The sequence below is a fragment of the Callospermophilus lateralis genome, chromosome 18 (genome assembly GCF_048772815.1).
Source record: "Callospermophilus lateralis isolate mCalLat2 chromosome 18, mCalLat2.hap1, whole genome shotgun sequence".
Classification (NCBI taxonomy): domain Eukaryota; kingdom Metazoa; phylum Chordata; class Mammalia; order Rodentia; family Sciuridae; genus Callospermophilus; species Callospermophilus lateralis.
This window is the reverse complement of record NC_135322.1, coordinates 64,571,244-64,586,956: the sequence shown is the minus strand read 5'-3', so window position 1 is coordinate 64,586,956 and position 15,713 is coordinate 64,571,244. Positions and strand designations below refer to the sequence as shown.

Sequence of the window (15,713 nt, the reverse complement as noted above, 5' to 3'; positions counted from 1 at the left end):
GGGGATGTGGCTTATTGATTAAGCATCCTGAGTTACATCCTGGTACAAAAAATAAAAAAAATGAAGAAAGTGAACTGTCCTAGTGGCTGGGAGGCCAAGGCTGGTGGAATCTGAGTTCAAGGCCAGCCTGGGCAACCCATCAAGGTGCTGTCTCAGAATCAAGAGGTCAGAGCTGGGAGTGTGTCCGTGGTCGAGCGCCTCCTACCTTGCGGAGGCTCCAGGTTCCGTTCCCACCACCAGTTAGAAAGTACCTGCCTGGCAGACCTTAAGTGGAGGTGTTCCTTACCTCATGTAAGTGGACCAGCTGGCCAAGGCCTGGGCACAGCTGTTCCTCCTGCTCATGCTGTTGGAAAGGGGGTTATGTAATGCATCTGAGGACTGGGTGTCTTTCTGGCTGGAAAGGGCATCATGGGGCCATGGAGAAGCGCAAGTGTCCTCTCCAGACCCATGTCTGTCCTGACCTTCCTCCCATTTTAGAGGCTGATGGGTTGGGCTTGTGAGTCAGCCTCCACTGACGGTTCTGGCCCCAGTGATGGAGGTGGGGAGCCGGGAATTCAGCCGGTCTTCTGATGGTGTGGTGTCCCAAACTGGAGAAGGTGCCAGGTGAGATGATTCCAGAGTCGGGGCGTGGCAGATGGCAGACGGCTTCCCAGGTTCAGGAGGGAGGGGTGTCTCTGGGCTCACGAGGCCTCAGCCGAGGGCTTTTCCTCTGCCAGTGGCTCCGGTGGAGCAGGAGGGGTCTGCTCCCCGGAGGAGCTTCCTCCCACCCAGGGAAGGGCCCCTTTGTGGGGATGGGGTTGTGAGGCCAGGTGCCTTGAGCACTGAGCCACTTCAGCGTTCTAGGCGTGTGATGGGGCATCGGGGGCCTCTTAGGATTTGGTTTTTGCATTCTTTTTTTTAATTGTAGGACACAGAACCTTTATTTTATTTATTTATGTGGTGCTGAGGATTGAATCCACTGAGCCCCAGCCCAGCCCCTGGCTTTGGCATTCTTTTGTAGGAGTTTTTAAATTTTTTTGGAACTGGAGATTGAACTCAGGGGCGCTTAACCACTGAGCCACATCCTCAGCCCTTTTTGTATTAATTTAGAGACAGGGTCTTGCTAAATTGCTTAGGGCCTTGCTAAGTTGCTGAGTCTGGCTGGCTTTGAACTCGGGATCCTCCTGTTTCAGCCTCCTCAGCCACTGGGATTATAGGCATGCCCCCCCACACCCAGCTTCAAAGTAGATTTTTGCAAGATTTCTGGATGGACTATGATTTTTTCCCTTTGATTTTTCCCCCAGTGCTGGGGATCAAACTCACGGTCTTGTGCATGTTAGGCAAGTACTGTACCACTGTGCTACATCCCCAGCCCTCTCTGATTTTTATTTTGAAATGACCTCAAAGTGGCTTAGGATCTCAAGCTAGTGCCTGGGATATGGGCGTGGGCCATGGCATCGGCTGGGCCCTGCTTTCTGACCCATGGCACTGAGATCAGTCTGCAGCTCTGGCACACACTGCAGGGCTGAGAGGGTGAGAGCAGGACCCCTGAGCTGCAGGCTGCCCTGTCAACCAGGCAGTGTCTACCCCTGGGCATGCCGAATGGGGTGTCTTCTGGTGGGCGGCGCCTGTGCTGGGCTCTGCCTCCCCTGTGCCGCATGCGGTGGGATGCTGCCTCCTCCTGCAGCCTGTGCTCCCAGGTGCTGCCTCCCACCCTGGGTGGACAGTGCCTGGGCCTTTCAGGGCACAGGCTCCTGTTGGGGCACTTGCCATGGTCCCTCCCCTAAGCTCCCCACCCTTGGTGCTGGTGTAGCCACAGAGGACCCCTGTTGGTGCTGGGGCTTTGCACCCTCATCAGCCCCTGCCTCGGTGGCCTGGGGAGACTGTCCCCTCTGGGCTCCCCTTGGTGTACCGTCTGTGCCTCCGGCCGCATCTCCTCATGCAGGGTTGGTTCTCGGCTTTTTAAGTCCTCCACTCAGGTGTTTTGGAGGTCCCCAGAGAGCAGCCCTCTGTCTCAGAGTGTGTCCCTTCTCCTTGCAGAGGTGGCTGTCACCTGTCTGCTTGCAGTGCCACCGAGCTCCCTCTCCAGGGTGACATCCACGGATGAGGACCTGTTTGCTGGCTCCTGGATCCAGTCAGGGGTGCAGAGGGACTTCCCCTGCTGTCCTCAGGGTCCCTCTTCACGTGGGGCCGGAGCCAGTGAGGCCGGTGCCCACATGCTCTGCGGTGCTCCCTGGCTGCCCAGGCCTCTTGCTCGGCCAAGCCAGGCCCTCCTAGCTGCCCTCCTTGCTTGGGGTGTTGTAGAGGGAGGAGTCTTGCTTTTAGTCTTTAGTTTCTGCCCCCTGAATTATATTTTTTCAGAGAGTGGGAGAAAAATTACAAAGCGGGGCAGAGGTCTCCATGTGCGGCGGCCCGGGGCCTCTGGGGCCCAGGCTGCGTGTGTTTGAATCACAGCCGGTGTGGACCCTCCTCATGGACTTAGTTCCAGGCTTGTCCAGCTGTCCTTATCCTCAGCTTGCCCTGGCCTGTCTTCTGCTGGTGACAGAAGAGCACAGAGTGGGTCTGTTGGTTCCAGGTCATGTGCTGGTCCAGAGCCATGCATGGGCCACATCTGGCAGGGGTCCTCTGAGGTGCACAGGGTGCCACCTGGCTTTGCTGATGGATCCGCTTGAGGAAACCAGTCATCAGGAGCAGACTGACCCACTCGTGAGGCTGCCTCTTCAGGCTCCAGCTCCACACACCCTTATTGGGGTCGCACTTCCACACGACGTCAGAGGACAAGCCGGGTTCAACCACAGTGTCCCCTCATGTCCTTTCTGGGCCAGGGCCCACCTGGGACCTTGGTGATGGCAGTCTTGTCCCCTGGGCTCCTCTGGGGTGACGACCTCTGACTCCCATGGCTCTGACTGCGACTGTGCCTAGAGGGCTGCTCGGGTGCTCTGCAGGACCTTCCCATGGCTGGACCGGAGGCGGGCACTGGGAGGAAGACCCCAGGGAGCCAGGACCACCAAATGCTCTGCAGCGGACAGGAGGGGCTGCCTGGCCATGTGTCCTGTGTTCCCAGCGTCGCTCACGGGGGTGGAAGGGCTGCCTGTGGCCATCTCAGCCTGGACCCTGGCTTCACCCTGGTAGTTTTAGCACACTTGACCACGGGGAAGAAATGGACTTTGCTCACGACTTCAGAAGCTGTTAGGAGACTCATTGCTGCAGCAGGGCGCTGTGGGGGGCAGTGGAAGCAGAGGTGGTGCGAGCCTCTCGTGTGAGCCTCCCGTCCAAGCCTCCTGTGTGTGCCAATGCTGTCCGGGCAGAGCCCCTCTGCCTGTCATGTGCATCCTGTTACAGTGCAGACTCTGATTCGGCTGTCGGGTGGGCGCCCGCCACGCCTGGGGGCTGTCCTTTAGCAGGAAGGTTCTCATGCAGGCACCCAGATATTTGCACACTAGACACCAGCTTGTGACCCTGTCTGCCCCATGTCACATCCCAGCTGGGCATTGGGAGTTGCTGGGTACTAGTGTACGGAGTGGTTTCTTGACTCTAGGTTTGGGACTGTGTGGGGTGTTAGAGGGGCTTGCTTTAAGCAGTGGGCATTGGTCTGGGAAGTTGCGTCCGTGCAGTTCCTGGAGCAGGTTGTTGTCTTGCTCAAGAACCTTCTGTGGCTCCCCTCTGCTCCACACTCGGAACTGACCCTGGCTTGGCTGCCCTGGTCGCCCCACCTGCCTCTTTGCTTTGGCTACCTGCTGCCCTGTTTGAATGGCACCTCTCAGGCAGCTGGTTTTCTCTTTCCTTAGAGTTTTCCTAGGGTTGGGGGATGGGGCGAAAGGAGCGAGTGCTTTTACTCAGGTCAGCTCTCTCTGGCTACCTGGTCTCTGAGAGCAGTGGAGGTGACTTAGTCAACCAGAGCTCCTGTCCGGGTGTCCCAGGCTCCAGCGCGACGCCTCCAGACGTTGGTCTTAGGGCCAGAGCAGGCGGTGGTGTAAGTGCCATGAAGATCTTTGCATTGCGTGGAAAGGTCACGAGGCAGCTGATGATGGCCCTGCCACTGTGGGAGGTCCGTTGGTGCCTTCATGGGCTGTGGTGGACATTGGGGCTGTGGCTGTCACCATTCTAGATGTGGTCAGTCTGGCCTGAAGTGGCATTGCAGTGCTGTGCTCATTGGGTAGTCTGCTGGTGGGAGGGGTGGCTGCTGTGCTGGAGCACCCTGCTGCTGAACCGCACCCCATCCTGTGGTGAGAAAGTTCTCTTTGGTTCACAGAGCTAACTGGACCATGCCAGTGGTCAGGTCTCTCAGAGGCTGGCTGTGGTTCATGTGTCATGTCTGGTTGTCAGCTCTGGGTAAAGGGCTGCTGCCTTGCATAGCTGTCCCTTGGTCCAGCAGGCAGGCATTTCGATGTTCCCAGCTGCTGGGGCACCCTTCATAGTGGTGGCCTTCGGCTCTGGGCATTGGTGAGTACCAGATGTCTAGGGCAGTCTCAATGACAGATCCTCCGGGACCCTGGATCTATGTGGAGTCAGCCCGACCTGTCCAGGCCTCCTGGCCTCCCTGACCATGCACATGGCACAGCTGTATTTTCAGGGGCTTTCTCAGACCTGGGTGGAGCACTCTGATCCCTTGGGGCAAGTCACCTGCGCACTAGAGGAAGGTCCCCTTGGAGATGCCAGTGGAGGCTGGGTCCCAGGAGCCGGGTCCTGTCACATTGCTGCCTCTGTCCTTCCTTGGCTGACTTTACGGGAACATCTTGACTCCAGTGATCAATTGAAAGAACAGATTGTGTCGTGGTGCTGCATCAGCATATCTGAAACATGATTCCAGTAGGGCTCGGAGTCAGAGTCGCTGGCCCCAGACCTGCTGGCTGCCCCTCTTCCTCCCGTGAGGATTTGTGGGTGAGTGTTCCTGGTGCCCAGTTAGGATGGCCAGATGTAGGGTTGCAGGGGCTTACAGGGGCCCCAAGCTGATCCCCTTGCAGATGGAAGGTGAGACTCACTGTCTCTCCCTGTACCTGGGGTGCAGCCCCACATTTTGGCAGGATTGCCTGCCCTCTGTAGCTCCTGCAGCCAGGGACTGTCCCTCCCACCGTCTCTCTGGCCATTCTGTCCCTTCTGCAGCACTGGAGTGCAGAATCTCACTCCCTTGGACCTGGCCCGTGCTCCTCTGGGGGGGGGGCTTGGCAGCTGAGAGTGCCCCGAAACAGACTCTTCTCTATAGGGAATTTCACTGCTGTTCCAGCATTGAGGAGAGCCTTCCAGGTCCTTGATCCTGGGCAGCGGGCATGTGTCAGGTGCCTCATCCCCAGGAGGCCACAGACGGCAAAGCAGGCTGCAGCTGACAGTGCTGTCTTTAGCTCATCCCTGTAAAGCATTCAGTAGTTGGTGGCCAGCTGTCGGAGGCGGCCCTGGACTTCGTCCCTGTGGTGATGGTGAAGTCATTGCTAAAGTTTTTGAGTGGATTCTAGTTGCAGCCTTCCACATAAACATATAGTGCACGGTTTTAAAATTTAAGTCTCCTGTGTGGTTAGTAGACCAGCCTACCAGGAGATACTGTTCTTCCCTCCCTGTATTCAGTACAGCTGAAATCTGAATGCTAGTTGTTATTTAAAAGGACAGTTCTTCCTTGTTTGGAAGTGTCTGAGTTCAAGTCATGTTCCTGCTGGTGGTTGGAGCCTCACAGTTTCAGGGTACTTCTGGACCAGCTCCCGCAGCCTGGCTGTAAGACTTCTGGGGGCTGCGGGGGAGCCCAGCACCGTGGCTCCTGGGAGGGAGGTTGCCACCTTACCTCAGCCTCATCTGGAGCAGCCTCCACGCCTGGAGTCCTGTTCAGGTTTCACTGATGAAAGTTTCATGTCTAAACTTGAAAATGTTTTCTCAAGAGCCCTGGACCCTGGTAAGGAAAACCAGTGGCTGCAGGGAGGACACATGTGTGAACTGTTCTCATACCCTGGAGCAGGCTCTTAGGGAACTGCTTGCTTTACCTCAGTTCCTTTCAGAAGTGCAGAAAACGACTAGAGGTTGTTTTTGGTACTGCTGGGGTTGCACCAGGGCTGGTGTATGCTTGACAAGCACCCTGCCACTGAGCCACGTCCCGTCCCCAGCCTGCGTTGTAGAAGGTGAAGGAGTAGCATTAGGAGTTCTTAGTGCTCTAAGGGAAACGCGAATGGGCCTGAGCTCCGCAGCCATGGGAAACGCCGGCCTCTGGTGAGATTGTTGAGCTCTGTGCTGCCTGGGACACAGCACAGCCACGCGCGACTCTCCGCACTTGAGTGACATGGCTGGCCCCAGCGTGCTGTGCTTCCACACCCCAGCTTCCCAGGCTTGGGATTAAGAAGAAGGGCGCTCGGCACCCACTGCGTGTTGAAGTGATAGAGCTGTTTTGTTAAATAAAAAGTGTCACGAACACAGCTTCACTGTTGTTCTGTTTTGTGGTGCTGGGGGCAGAACCAGGGCCTTGCATGTGCTGGGTGAGTACTCTGCCACTGAGCTACACGCTCCCCACCCAACCTGCTCTCTTTTAATTTGTAAAATGTGGTACTGGAAGATTAAGTTGCCTCTGTGGCTTGCACTTTATTTCTGCGTGGGGGTAGGGTCTAGACTGGAGTCGGGAGTTGCTTGACCTGCCTGGAAGTTTTCAGTAGCATTCTCTCAGTCCTAGTCTCTTTCTCCAAAGAACAGCTGTGACATTTTGCTGGATGTGGTGGTGAGTGGCCTCTCTGGGAGGGAGGTTGCCACCATACCTCAGCAACCTGGATCAAGGGTGTGCCTTGCCTGGGTTTCCCCCCAAAGGGACCACATGGAGCTGCCGGCTCTTGGGCCTGGGGTCTAGTGTGCAGGCAGGGACATGCTATGGGAAGCAGGAGGCCTGAGGACCCTGCCAAAGAGCTTTGCCAGCGGGTTGGGCTGTGGCTCAGTAGTAGAGCACTTGCCTAGCACGTGTGAGGCACTAGGTTCCATCCTCAGCACCACATAAAATAAATAAAGGTATTATGTTCACGTATAACTTCAGAAAAAAAATATGTGTATGTAAAAAGAGCTTTACAACCCCTCTATCCAAAGAGCCGCTTGCCCTGTCTGTGCCTGGGGCTTTACTTGGGCCAGCCTCAGGGGTTTACCCGGTGCCCTAGTGTTGGGCTGATAACATCTGTTCCACTGAGAAGAAAAGGCCAGTCCTCTGGGAAGGACTGGCAGAAGTGACATGGCGAGGGGCAGCAGTGGGTGCCCCCGGACTGCGTCATGCCCACATTCTGAGTTGCCAGCTTCCCTTTCTGCCTGGGGGGCAGAGTCCTGCCTTTGGAGGTCATTGTCAGGATTGGAGAGGTCATACTGTGGGGCATTGGCTTGACACTGCACACCTATTCTATGATCCCAAGCGTGAGCTGTGGCCAATGTGAAGCCCATGGACTTTCCTGGCCCCTTCCTGTGCCAGGAGCTCACAGGAGGAAGGCCTCCTGACTTTTGTGGAGGTCATAACCCCTCTCTGCACTTGTTCTCAGGGTTAAGACTAAGATGGAGGTGACGTCGCATCACTCTGGGCCTGCAGGCAGGATTAAGTTCCTGATGCCTGTAGTGCTTGGCATGGTACTCATACAGGAAGTGGCAGTGGCTGCAGGCGGCTCTCTGTGGGCGTGGATGCACTCAGGGCACCATGCTCTTGAGCCTTGCTGAGCCAGAGGCCTGATTTTGGTGGGGACGCCCTGGGTGGTAGGACTGGAGGGCGGAAGGCAGTGCTGCCAGCAGGGTCAGGGTGCGAGGGTCGGGGAGGGCAGAGGGTGTCGGGGCCCCTTCACTGACCAGGGACCTGGATAGCCTGGTGCAAAGGGAAGTAGGGCGTCAATGCCCCTTTGCAGCGTCTCATCAGAGTTGAGGACAGTCTCATGGCTGCATCGAACAGTTTGTGGCATGACATGCAAGCCCCGGCGGGGTTATGTTGGCCCCTGGCGCTGGCGCGAGCCCTAACCAGAGGTGGCCTCATTTCCATGGGAACAAGGCACCATTTCTTCCAGCGCATTCACAGAGCCTGAGTGTTTGAGCCCGGGTGCAGCAGGCTGCTGGCTGCGCTGTCACGGACGCTGCACGTCGTCATCTGTTGGGGTGATGCTAAGATGAGAATGGCTCCTTGGGGACCAGGCAGTGGCTCAGCGTGCAGCACCACCCCACAGGCCGAGGCTCATAGGTGCGCCTGCTGCTCCCTTCACTGCCCCGCAGCTGTCTCTGTTGCTTTGTGATTTCCTGATTTTAAACTTCGGCTAACATTTCTTGTTGCAGAATATGGTGTTTGTGAAAACTTGCGGAAGCTGGAGATTACAGGCGTGTCTTGTCGAGACGTCTATGCAAAACGTGAGTCGATCTTTGTTGTCACCTCCTAACTGAGAAGCAGTGAGCTTGAAAGGGAGGAGGGGACAGCTTGGGCCTGTGTCTGTTTTCTCGGGTGCCATGCTAAGTCACACTGGATGTTGCGCTTTTTGTTTGTGATGCTGGGTTGGAACCCAGGCCTCATGCGTGTGGACAGGAACCAACCTGTAGCCCCATGTCCTCAGATACAGCATTGGTGGCCTGGCGCTGCTGAGCTCAAGGTGCTGGGTCCCCCGTTTTGAGTGTGCCATTAACCTCACTTTTAGTTTGCTGGATGAAGTCTTCAAGAACCTGTGTTTTTATTTCTATAACAGTTTTTGTGCATATTGATCTAGTGTTGCTGGGGATCCAGGGCACCTGCGTGCTGGGCAAGCTCACAGAGCTGCACCTTTGCTCATGTGTGTATGTGTATTTTGTAATGTTTTAATTTTTGCAGTACTGGGGAACCCGGGGGTACTCTACCATGGAGCCACATCACCAGCCCTTTAAAAAAAATTTTTTTTTTGATATTTCTTTTAGTTGTTGCTAGACCTTTTATTTTATTTATTTATATGCGGTGCTGAGAATTGAACCTAGTGCCTCACACATGCCAGGCAAGTGAGCTACAGTTGAGCCATAGCTCCAGCCCTTTTTAATTTTTATTTTGAGGCAGGGCCTTGCTAGGTTGCTGAGGCTGGCTCAGACCTGGCCCGCCTCCTGCCTCAGCCTCTGTCTCTGGGATTCCACGTGTGCACCATGGCGACCACCCATACGTTGTGGAGATTTTAACGGACACATAATTGTGTGTATGTATCGGATACAGTGTGACATTTCAATACACGTATGTGATATGGATGGATCAGATCAGGACAGCTGGCATGTCTGGCACCCTGTGAGGCTAATACTTAAGTCCTCTTCTGGGATTGTCGCCCGCCAGTCAGCCCTGCTCTGCTGCAGGACAGTAGAAGCCGCTCCTCCTGCCCGGTCACACTGTGCCCATTTTTGAGAACCCTGAGGTCTGAGCAGCGTGAGCCGCACAGGAAGCAATTCTGGTGCTTCCCGAGCTGTTCCCCAAGGTTCGGGGTCTGCTGCCCCGTCGGGGGTGAACATGTCACCTTCCACAGGTGCCAGACAGGTGCCCCAGACCCCACTGTTCTGCTCTAGCCCTCTCCTTCCAGGGTCACTGCAGCACTGGCTGAGCGCTCAGTGCCCTCGCCCACCACCTCCCCATGACCTCCCTGATGCTGCCAGCGTGTCCCCTTCTTACTGTGGGTGGGCGGCTGGCCCCAGTGTCTCACAGGACAGGCTTCCACCTTCCGAATCCTCTGCAGGTTTGCTAGGCCCTTAGGTTTCTCTTGAAGAACAATAAGTTCCAGCAGCCACATCCCAGCAGGGACACAGGTGTGGGCACCTGTCCAGGGCACACGAGACAGGTCGCTGGGAGTGACGTGACTGGGTGGGTCCAGTGAGGATGTGGAATTTCTTTTTCTTGCTGTACCCCCAGGACCACCACTCCACCTTTTTTTTTTTTTTTTTTTTTTTTTTTAAGAGTTTTAAGACAGGGTCTCACTAAACTGCTGAGGCTGGTCTTGAACTTGATCCTCCTGCCTGATTCCAAGCTGTTGGGGCAATAGGCTTCTTGAAGATGTTTGCCAAATGCAGAGAATAGTTCTTCCTGCCTGTTGAGGGCCACAGCTGATTGGGATGACGTATGGCATTTTTGCAGAAGTAGTGGTTGAGAGGTGATACCAGCGAGTTCTCACGGAGTTCCTGTTGAGTTCCAGTTGAGCTCTCACGGGGATTCCCAGAGAGTTCCCATTGGTTGGGGAAGTGCCGGAGGAGGGATATTTCCGACTGCTGGTTCTTGGACGAGCCGCTTGGCGTTCGGGGAGAATTCCTGGGGAGCGTGTGTGGAGTGTGCTGGTGGAGTTCAGAAATAAAGTTTGTTCCTGCTTCAGTGGCTCGTGATTTGTGCCCAACCAGACTGTGGCACCTGCCTCTTGTTTAGTACACCAAGGTGTCTCTGCTGCAATGGCCAAAGCAAATTTTGGTTTTCATATTCCTATGCAGGAAATGTGTTTTGCAAATTTTCCTTGGAAGCTTTATCTGGGAGATAACAGTTAGGCTCTGGGAGCAGAGGATTGAAGGAGAATGAGGCTTAGTTCCTGAACAGGTAGCGAGTTGGCAGCCTTGACTCGCTGTGCCAGATCTGAGTCTGGGGGCTGGGAAGTGTCCTCAGTCAAGAGACACACACACCACAGGGACAAAGGGACGCCAGACCTGCCCTGGGCAGATACCTTAGCTGGGTATGTAAGGATCCTAGACAGCCTCTCCCAACTCAGGGCCCCACTGAGCTGTGGCCTGGGACCCTTCATGCACTTCTGGCCGGGGGCAGTGAGCAGCCTGGTGAGGTCTCCTGCTCCCATGAAAAGGGACATCAATGGATGTCCTCTCCAGCTAGTGCTATCTGGTCTGCTGGGTGGCTGTGTGTCCACGAGGGTCAATGTGGTGAGGAAGAGGGAGAAGCGAGACCATGCTGAGCCCTTCCCTGCCGTGTCTGTTCAGGTATAAACCCTCGGGTGAAGTCGGGACGCTTCGTGAGAATCCTCCCCGATTACGAGCACATGGGATACAGAGACGTGTACACCTGCCGTACGTACCTCCTGCTGGCTTGGCTTTGCAGGGAGAGCGTAGCTGCACGGAGGTCCTCCAGCTCGCAGCCTGACAGCGCAGACCCTAGTGAGCTGGCCGCCCAGTGCCCAGGGTGGGGTTTGGGGCAATGTCAATTAGGACACTCTGGAGATGCACGTTTTAGTGCCTGTCCTTTATTGATGAAGCTACTGCAAAAGTTCACACAGAGGCAGACCAGAGGGGAGTGTAAAAGCCTTAACACTTTCCCTTCTAAAATGAAGTGTGAGTTGACTTCTAAGTTTTATCATTCAGTATGTTTGAATAGCAAATGTGAATTTTTTAAAAAAAGGTGCACTTTTACTAGACAAACACAGGGCAAAACTCTCCTGCAGAGCTCTGGAAATTTTTCTAAGATGTAGTTACAGGAAATTTGTGCCCTTTTCACTTTTTATTAGCTCAGAGTGGTTGAGTGGAGATGGAGAGTGAATTTCAGTCATCAAGAAATTAAAAGAGATTAAAAGAAATTAAAAGAGATTAAAAATATCACTTGCACTAAAAGCCATTTGAAAGTTTCTAGAAGCGCTCAGAGGTACTGAGCTGTTGGAGGGTCTGGTCTCAGCTTTGGCTGTCTGGAATAGACATGGCTGACAGCACCTACTGGGAGCAGAAGGAATAGTGTGTCTAAAGAGTTGTTCTGAACACCCCCTCGAGCTCTGGACAGGCCTGCAGTGCATGGTCCGGGATCCCTGGGGCGGTCCTAGGGCCCAGCCTGCTTCCAGGCCCTGGTGCGACAGATGGCACAGAGAGGACCTGGGGATGTGGGAGACGTGTGTGTGAGGAGCAGCAGGCAGTGTGGGGATGCTGACCTCCCCTCACCTGTGGGAGGTGGTCAGAGACTGAGCAGCGCTCTGCCCAGCTGCATGCTGCAGGTTCCTTCCAGCCCTGGGGAGCAGAGGTCCCCTGCTGCTGGCAGCTGGCCTGGTGTGAGTGTTGAGCTGTAGAGGACGGGCACCAGGAGTCCTCTGCTCCTCTCTGGTTGGCTCTCTGGGACAGGAGTCTGTCTGGAGCCCAGGTGGTGCTCGCGTGGAGCTCCAGCCCAGCCCCGGGAGCCTGAGCAGCCGGGACCCAGGAGCTGCCTGACTGTCTGGGCTGGGCTCTCGACCTTCATCTGGGTGTTCCGAAGCCTTCCACCGGGGACTAAGAAGAGCTTGAGTGCAGACCCCTGCTTCTGGGAGGTCACTCTGGGCACCTGTGCTGCCTGTAGCTGGGAGCTTGACCACCACCTGGTGGGATTGGAGAACCACCGTGCCCCCGAGCTTTGAGTGTGGTTATAGAACCACATTGTAGAAACTTGGAAATCCAGAAAAAAGCAAGGGGAATCCCTTGTTGTGAGCTTTGGTTGCATTTCTCTGGACATATTTAAATAGCAAGTGGCCTCCTAGCACTCCATTGGGTTCCTGGGCTGACAGAGATGCAGGCAGCCGCAGTCCTGGAACCCCCTTGCACCGTCTGTCGATGCAGGCTTTTGTTTTTGGTTATCATCAGAGATTGAACCCCGGGGTTCTGAACCACTGAGCCACATCCCCCGTCCTTTTTATTTTTTGAGATAGGGTCTTGCTGAGTTGCAGAGGTTGGCTTTGAACTTGTGATCCTACTGCCCCAGCCTCCCTGGGATCATAAGCCTGGGCCACTTTGTCTGGTTTCAGCAAAGTATTTTTGACTGCAGGGTCTCGGTGGCAGTATGCAGGAATGCGGGCTTAGCGCTGCGACCATGTGGGAAGGAGCTGGAGGGACACTCCAGACCCTGAGGCACTTTCCAGTGGTATCTGGTGGGAGGCCTTTGCAGAGCTCTGGCCCACCACGTGGACCCCCAGCACTGGCTGGGGGGTGAGCAAGGAAGGAGGAACATATTTCTCAGGGGGAAGGGTGCTGAGGACAGGGTGCGCCCCTTGGCTGTTGGGATTTTCCTCCGGTCTTTGTCCTGGTTAGAGCAGAAGCAGTGGGTAGGGGACCCCATCATCTGTGTTTGTGCTTTCCTTTGGGATGGGAGAGAAGCTCTAGGCACCCATCCCAGGCACCTCCAGTCTGCAAACAGACCCGAGGACGTGATTGCAGGTCTCCTGCTGCACCCGGGTGGGGACTGCTGTGGGCACCTTCTCCCAGCAGCCCATCCTTCTGTCCCTCACGCCCAGATGTGGTTTCATGCTGGTCAGCCCTTCCTGTTGGGCCAGTGGGAAGGGCCAGAGCACGGGTGCCGGGTTTCCTGTTGGCCCTTGGCCAGGAGTCTCTTGGCCTTTCAGAGTGCTGCTCCAGGTGAAGGCGGGGACGGTGTTCTGAACACAGCCCCTCAGGGCTGCCCCGGGGGACATGAGCCCCGGGAGGAGGTGGTTTTGTGTGAAGAGGCTGTTGCAGGACCTCTGTGGCCTGCTGCTGGGAAGGCCAGCCCTGGGGTCTGCAGGAGGAGCTGTCACCTAAGCAATGGGAGGGGGCCAGCTTGCCTGGAGGCCCTGGGGGTGGTGGGCACGAGTGGTGTGAGGGCAGCCTTTTCTGAAGTTCACCTCCTCCACCTTTTGACCCCAGGTGGCGCAGTGCGTGACTCTTTCCTAAGCTTGGCCCCCTCGTCCCGTTAACCCTTGGTGTTCCTCAGGTGGATGAGCGTGGGTACTCTAGGGGGTCCTGGGCGGGTGGGCAAGCCCAGACTGTCTTCTGGCGTTAGACCTGGAGGGACAGGTGTCCAGGCGGAGAGATGAAGAAAGGTCACTGTGGCCATCGAGGGGAGCTTGATCGCAGTTCAGGTTCCTCTGAAAGGCCGTTTCTAGCCTCTTTCTCTTGGGACCGGTTGTTCTCCAGGGGTCACGGAGGGGGTTGTTGAAGCTGAAGCAGGTGCCCTTGTGCCAGCAGAGCTCAGGAGTCCAGCGAGGATGTCAAGCTGACCAGCCGTCTGGGACGCTGTGCTCTGTGGTGCTGCTTCTCAGGTGCCAGGGTGTGTGGCAGGTCCCTTAACCAGAGGCCCAGGGGCTTTGAGGGGGAAGTGGCTGAGTTCTTAGAACTAGACACTGACGGCAGTGAAGTGGGGTGCGGGGGAGGAGAGGCAGGCAGGGTCTTGCTGGGTAGTGTTTTTTTTTTTTCCTAGTATTTTATGAAATTTTGGAAACATGCAGAACAGTTGAAAGGACTGCACAGCAAATACCCATCTCCATCTGGTTCTGCAGCAGGCACTCTGTCCCGCTTCCCTGTCACTGGCCGCCCCCCTCTTGTCTGTCCCACCCTGTCATCCCTCTGTTGACTCTGTGTGTGGAAATGGGGACAAACCCAGGGCACTCTGCCACTGAATCACATACCCAGGTCTTTTTTTATTTTCAGACAGGGTCTGGCTAAGTTTCTGAGGGCCTTGTTAAGTTGCTGAGGCTGGTCTTGAACTTGGATCCTCCTGCCTCAGCTTCCATAGTGCTGGGATCACAGGTGTGGCCTCCACGCCTGGTTTGACCGAGGTCTGGGTGGGTTTCGCCGTAAGCTGCAGACCTCAGTGTGCACTGAGCCTGCTCGTGGGCGTTTATCTCTTGGAGGTCAGTGTGTGCTCATGGCTCTTTGTCCTGCTTGTTCCTGCCCGTTAATAACTAACCCATCCAGGAGTAACCGGCCACCAGGGTGCCGGCTTCACTGTGTACGCTGAACAGACTCGGGCTTGTTCTGAAGGGGAGTCCCCCGCAGGGAGTCCCGCGTAGGCACACAGGTCTTGTCCTCCGGTTCAGCAATGTCCTGATGGCCTCGGGCTGCCCTGGTCCTTCTCCCTCCAGTTGTCTGGCCCCACCTGAGGCCGCCTGGGTCCCCGCACTCCGGGCCATGGCGGTGCCTCCTCGCTGTTGCCCTGCTCTCCTGGCCAGTCTGGTTGACTTCCCTTCCTGCACTCGGGGAGGGGATCAGTGCTCGGAAACCACCCATGTCTCCTGCTCTGAGCTGCACCTGCAGGCCTGGCCCGAGAGCCCAGGCCTTCCCTTGGAGACTGTGCCCGGCTGGGACCCTGGCTGCTCACCCTCCCGTAGTTGCCAGGCCTGAGCGTGCCCTCGCCTCTTCTCCCTCCAGTGCTCCACCGGTACCGGCACATTTTGGGATTGTGGCAGCCAGACATCGGGCCATACGGAGGACTGCTGAACGTGGTGGTGAGTCTGCAGGCCTGTGAGGGCACCTGCCCACGTGGCGCTCTGCCTTCTGTGAGGCGGTGGCATCTGCCAGCCCTGGCTGGGGTCTGGCCTGAGAAGAATAAACAGATCTCAGCAGCTCTTTAGCCTCTCGCTGCGCCCTTGGGCTCTCTGACGCCCTGACGGGTAGCTGTGAGGTCCTCAGGTCCCGGACCTGCCAGGCCAGGCTTCCTGCTCACCCGCTGGCGATGCTGGTTCTGCCTGTGCCGTCGGCTCCCGATCAGGGGTGGCGAGTTAGAGGAGGGCGGGGTGCGCAGGGCGACCACACTCTCCTTGTGCAGGTGGATGGCCTGTTCATCATTGGCTGGATGTACCTGCCCCCACACGACCCTCATGTGGATGACCCCATGCGGTTCAAGCCTCTGTTCAGAGTCCACCTGATGGAGAGGAAGTCCGCCACGGTGGAGTGCATGTATGGCCACAAAGGACCCCACAACGGCCACATTCAGGTAGGTGAGAACCCCCGTCTCCTGTAGGCATGTGTGGCGTGGGGACAGGTTTCTTTTGGCCATCACCATCCCCAGGGCCATCCTGGGTGGTAGGTGTCCCCAAGTGTGCCCTGCACCACAGCTGTGGACCCGCTCC

General features: G+C 56.3%; 1 protein-coding gene across 3 annotated transcripts in view; it reads left to right on the top strand.

Annotated features, from left to right (window-relative positions):
• Fbxo31 (F-box protein 31) overlaps positions 1-15,713 on the top strand; it is a 31,365-nt gene that overhangs the window by 5,263 nt on the left and 10,389 nt on the right. The window contains exons 1-5 of one of the 3 annotated variants that reach the window (XM_076838668.2): positions 505-603; positions 8,233-8,304; positions 10,864-10,950; positions 15,013-15,089; positions 15,410-15,577. In XM_076838668.2, the coding sequence (XP_076694783.1) occupies positions 570-603; positions 8,233-8,304; positions 10,864-10,950; positions 15,013-15,089; positions 15,410-15,577 (438 nt within the window). In that variant the 5' untranslated portion in view covers positions 505-569. Of the gene's footprint in view, positions 1-504; positions 604-8,232; positions 8,305-10,863; positions 10,951-15,012; positions 15,090-15,409; positions 15,578-15,713 lie in introns of those variants that run through there. The other 2 variants (XM_076838665.1, XM_076838667.1) reach the window with 2 other exon arrangements.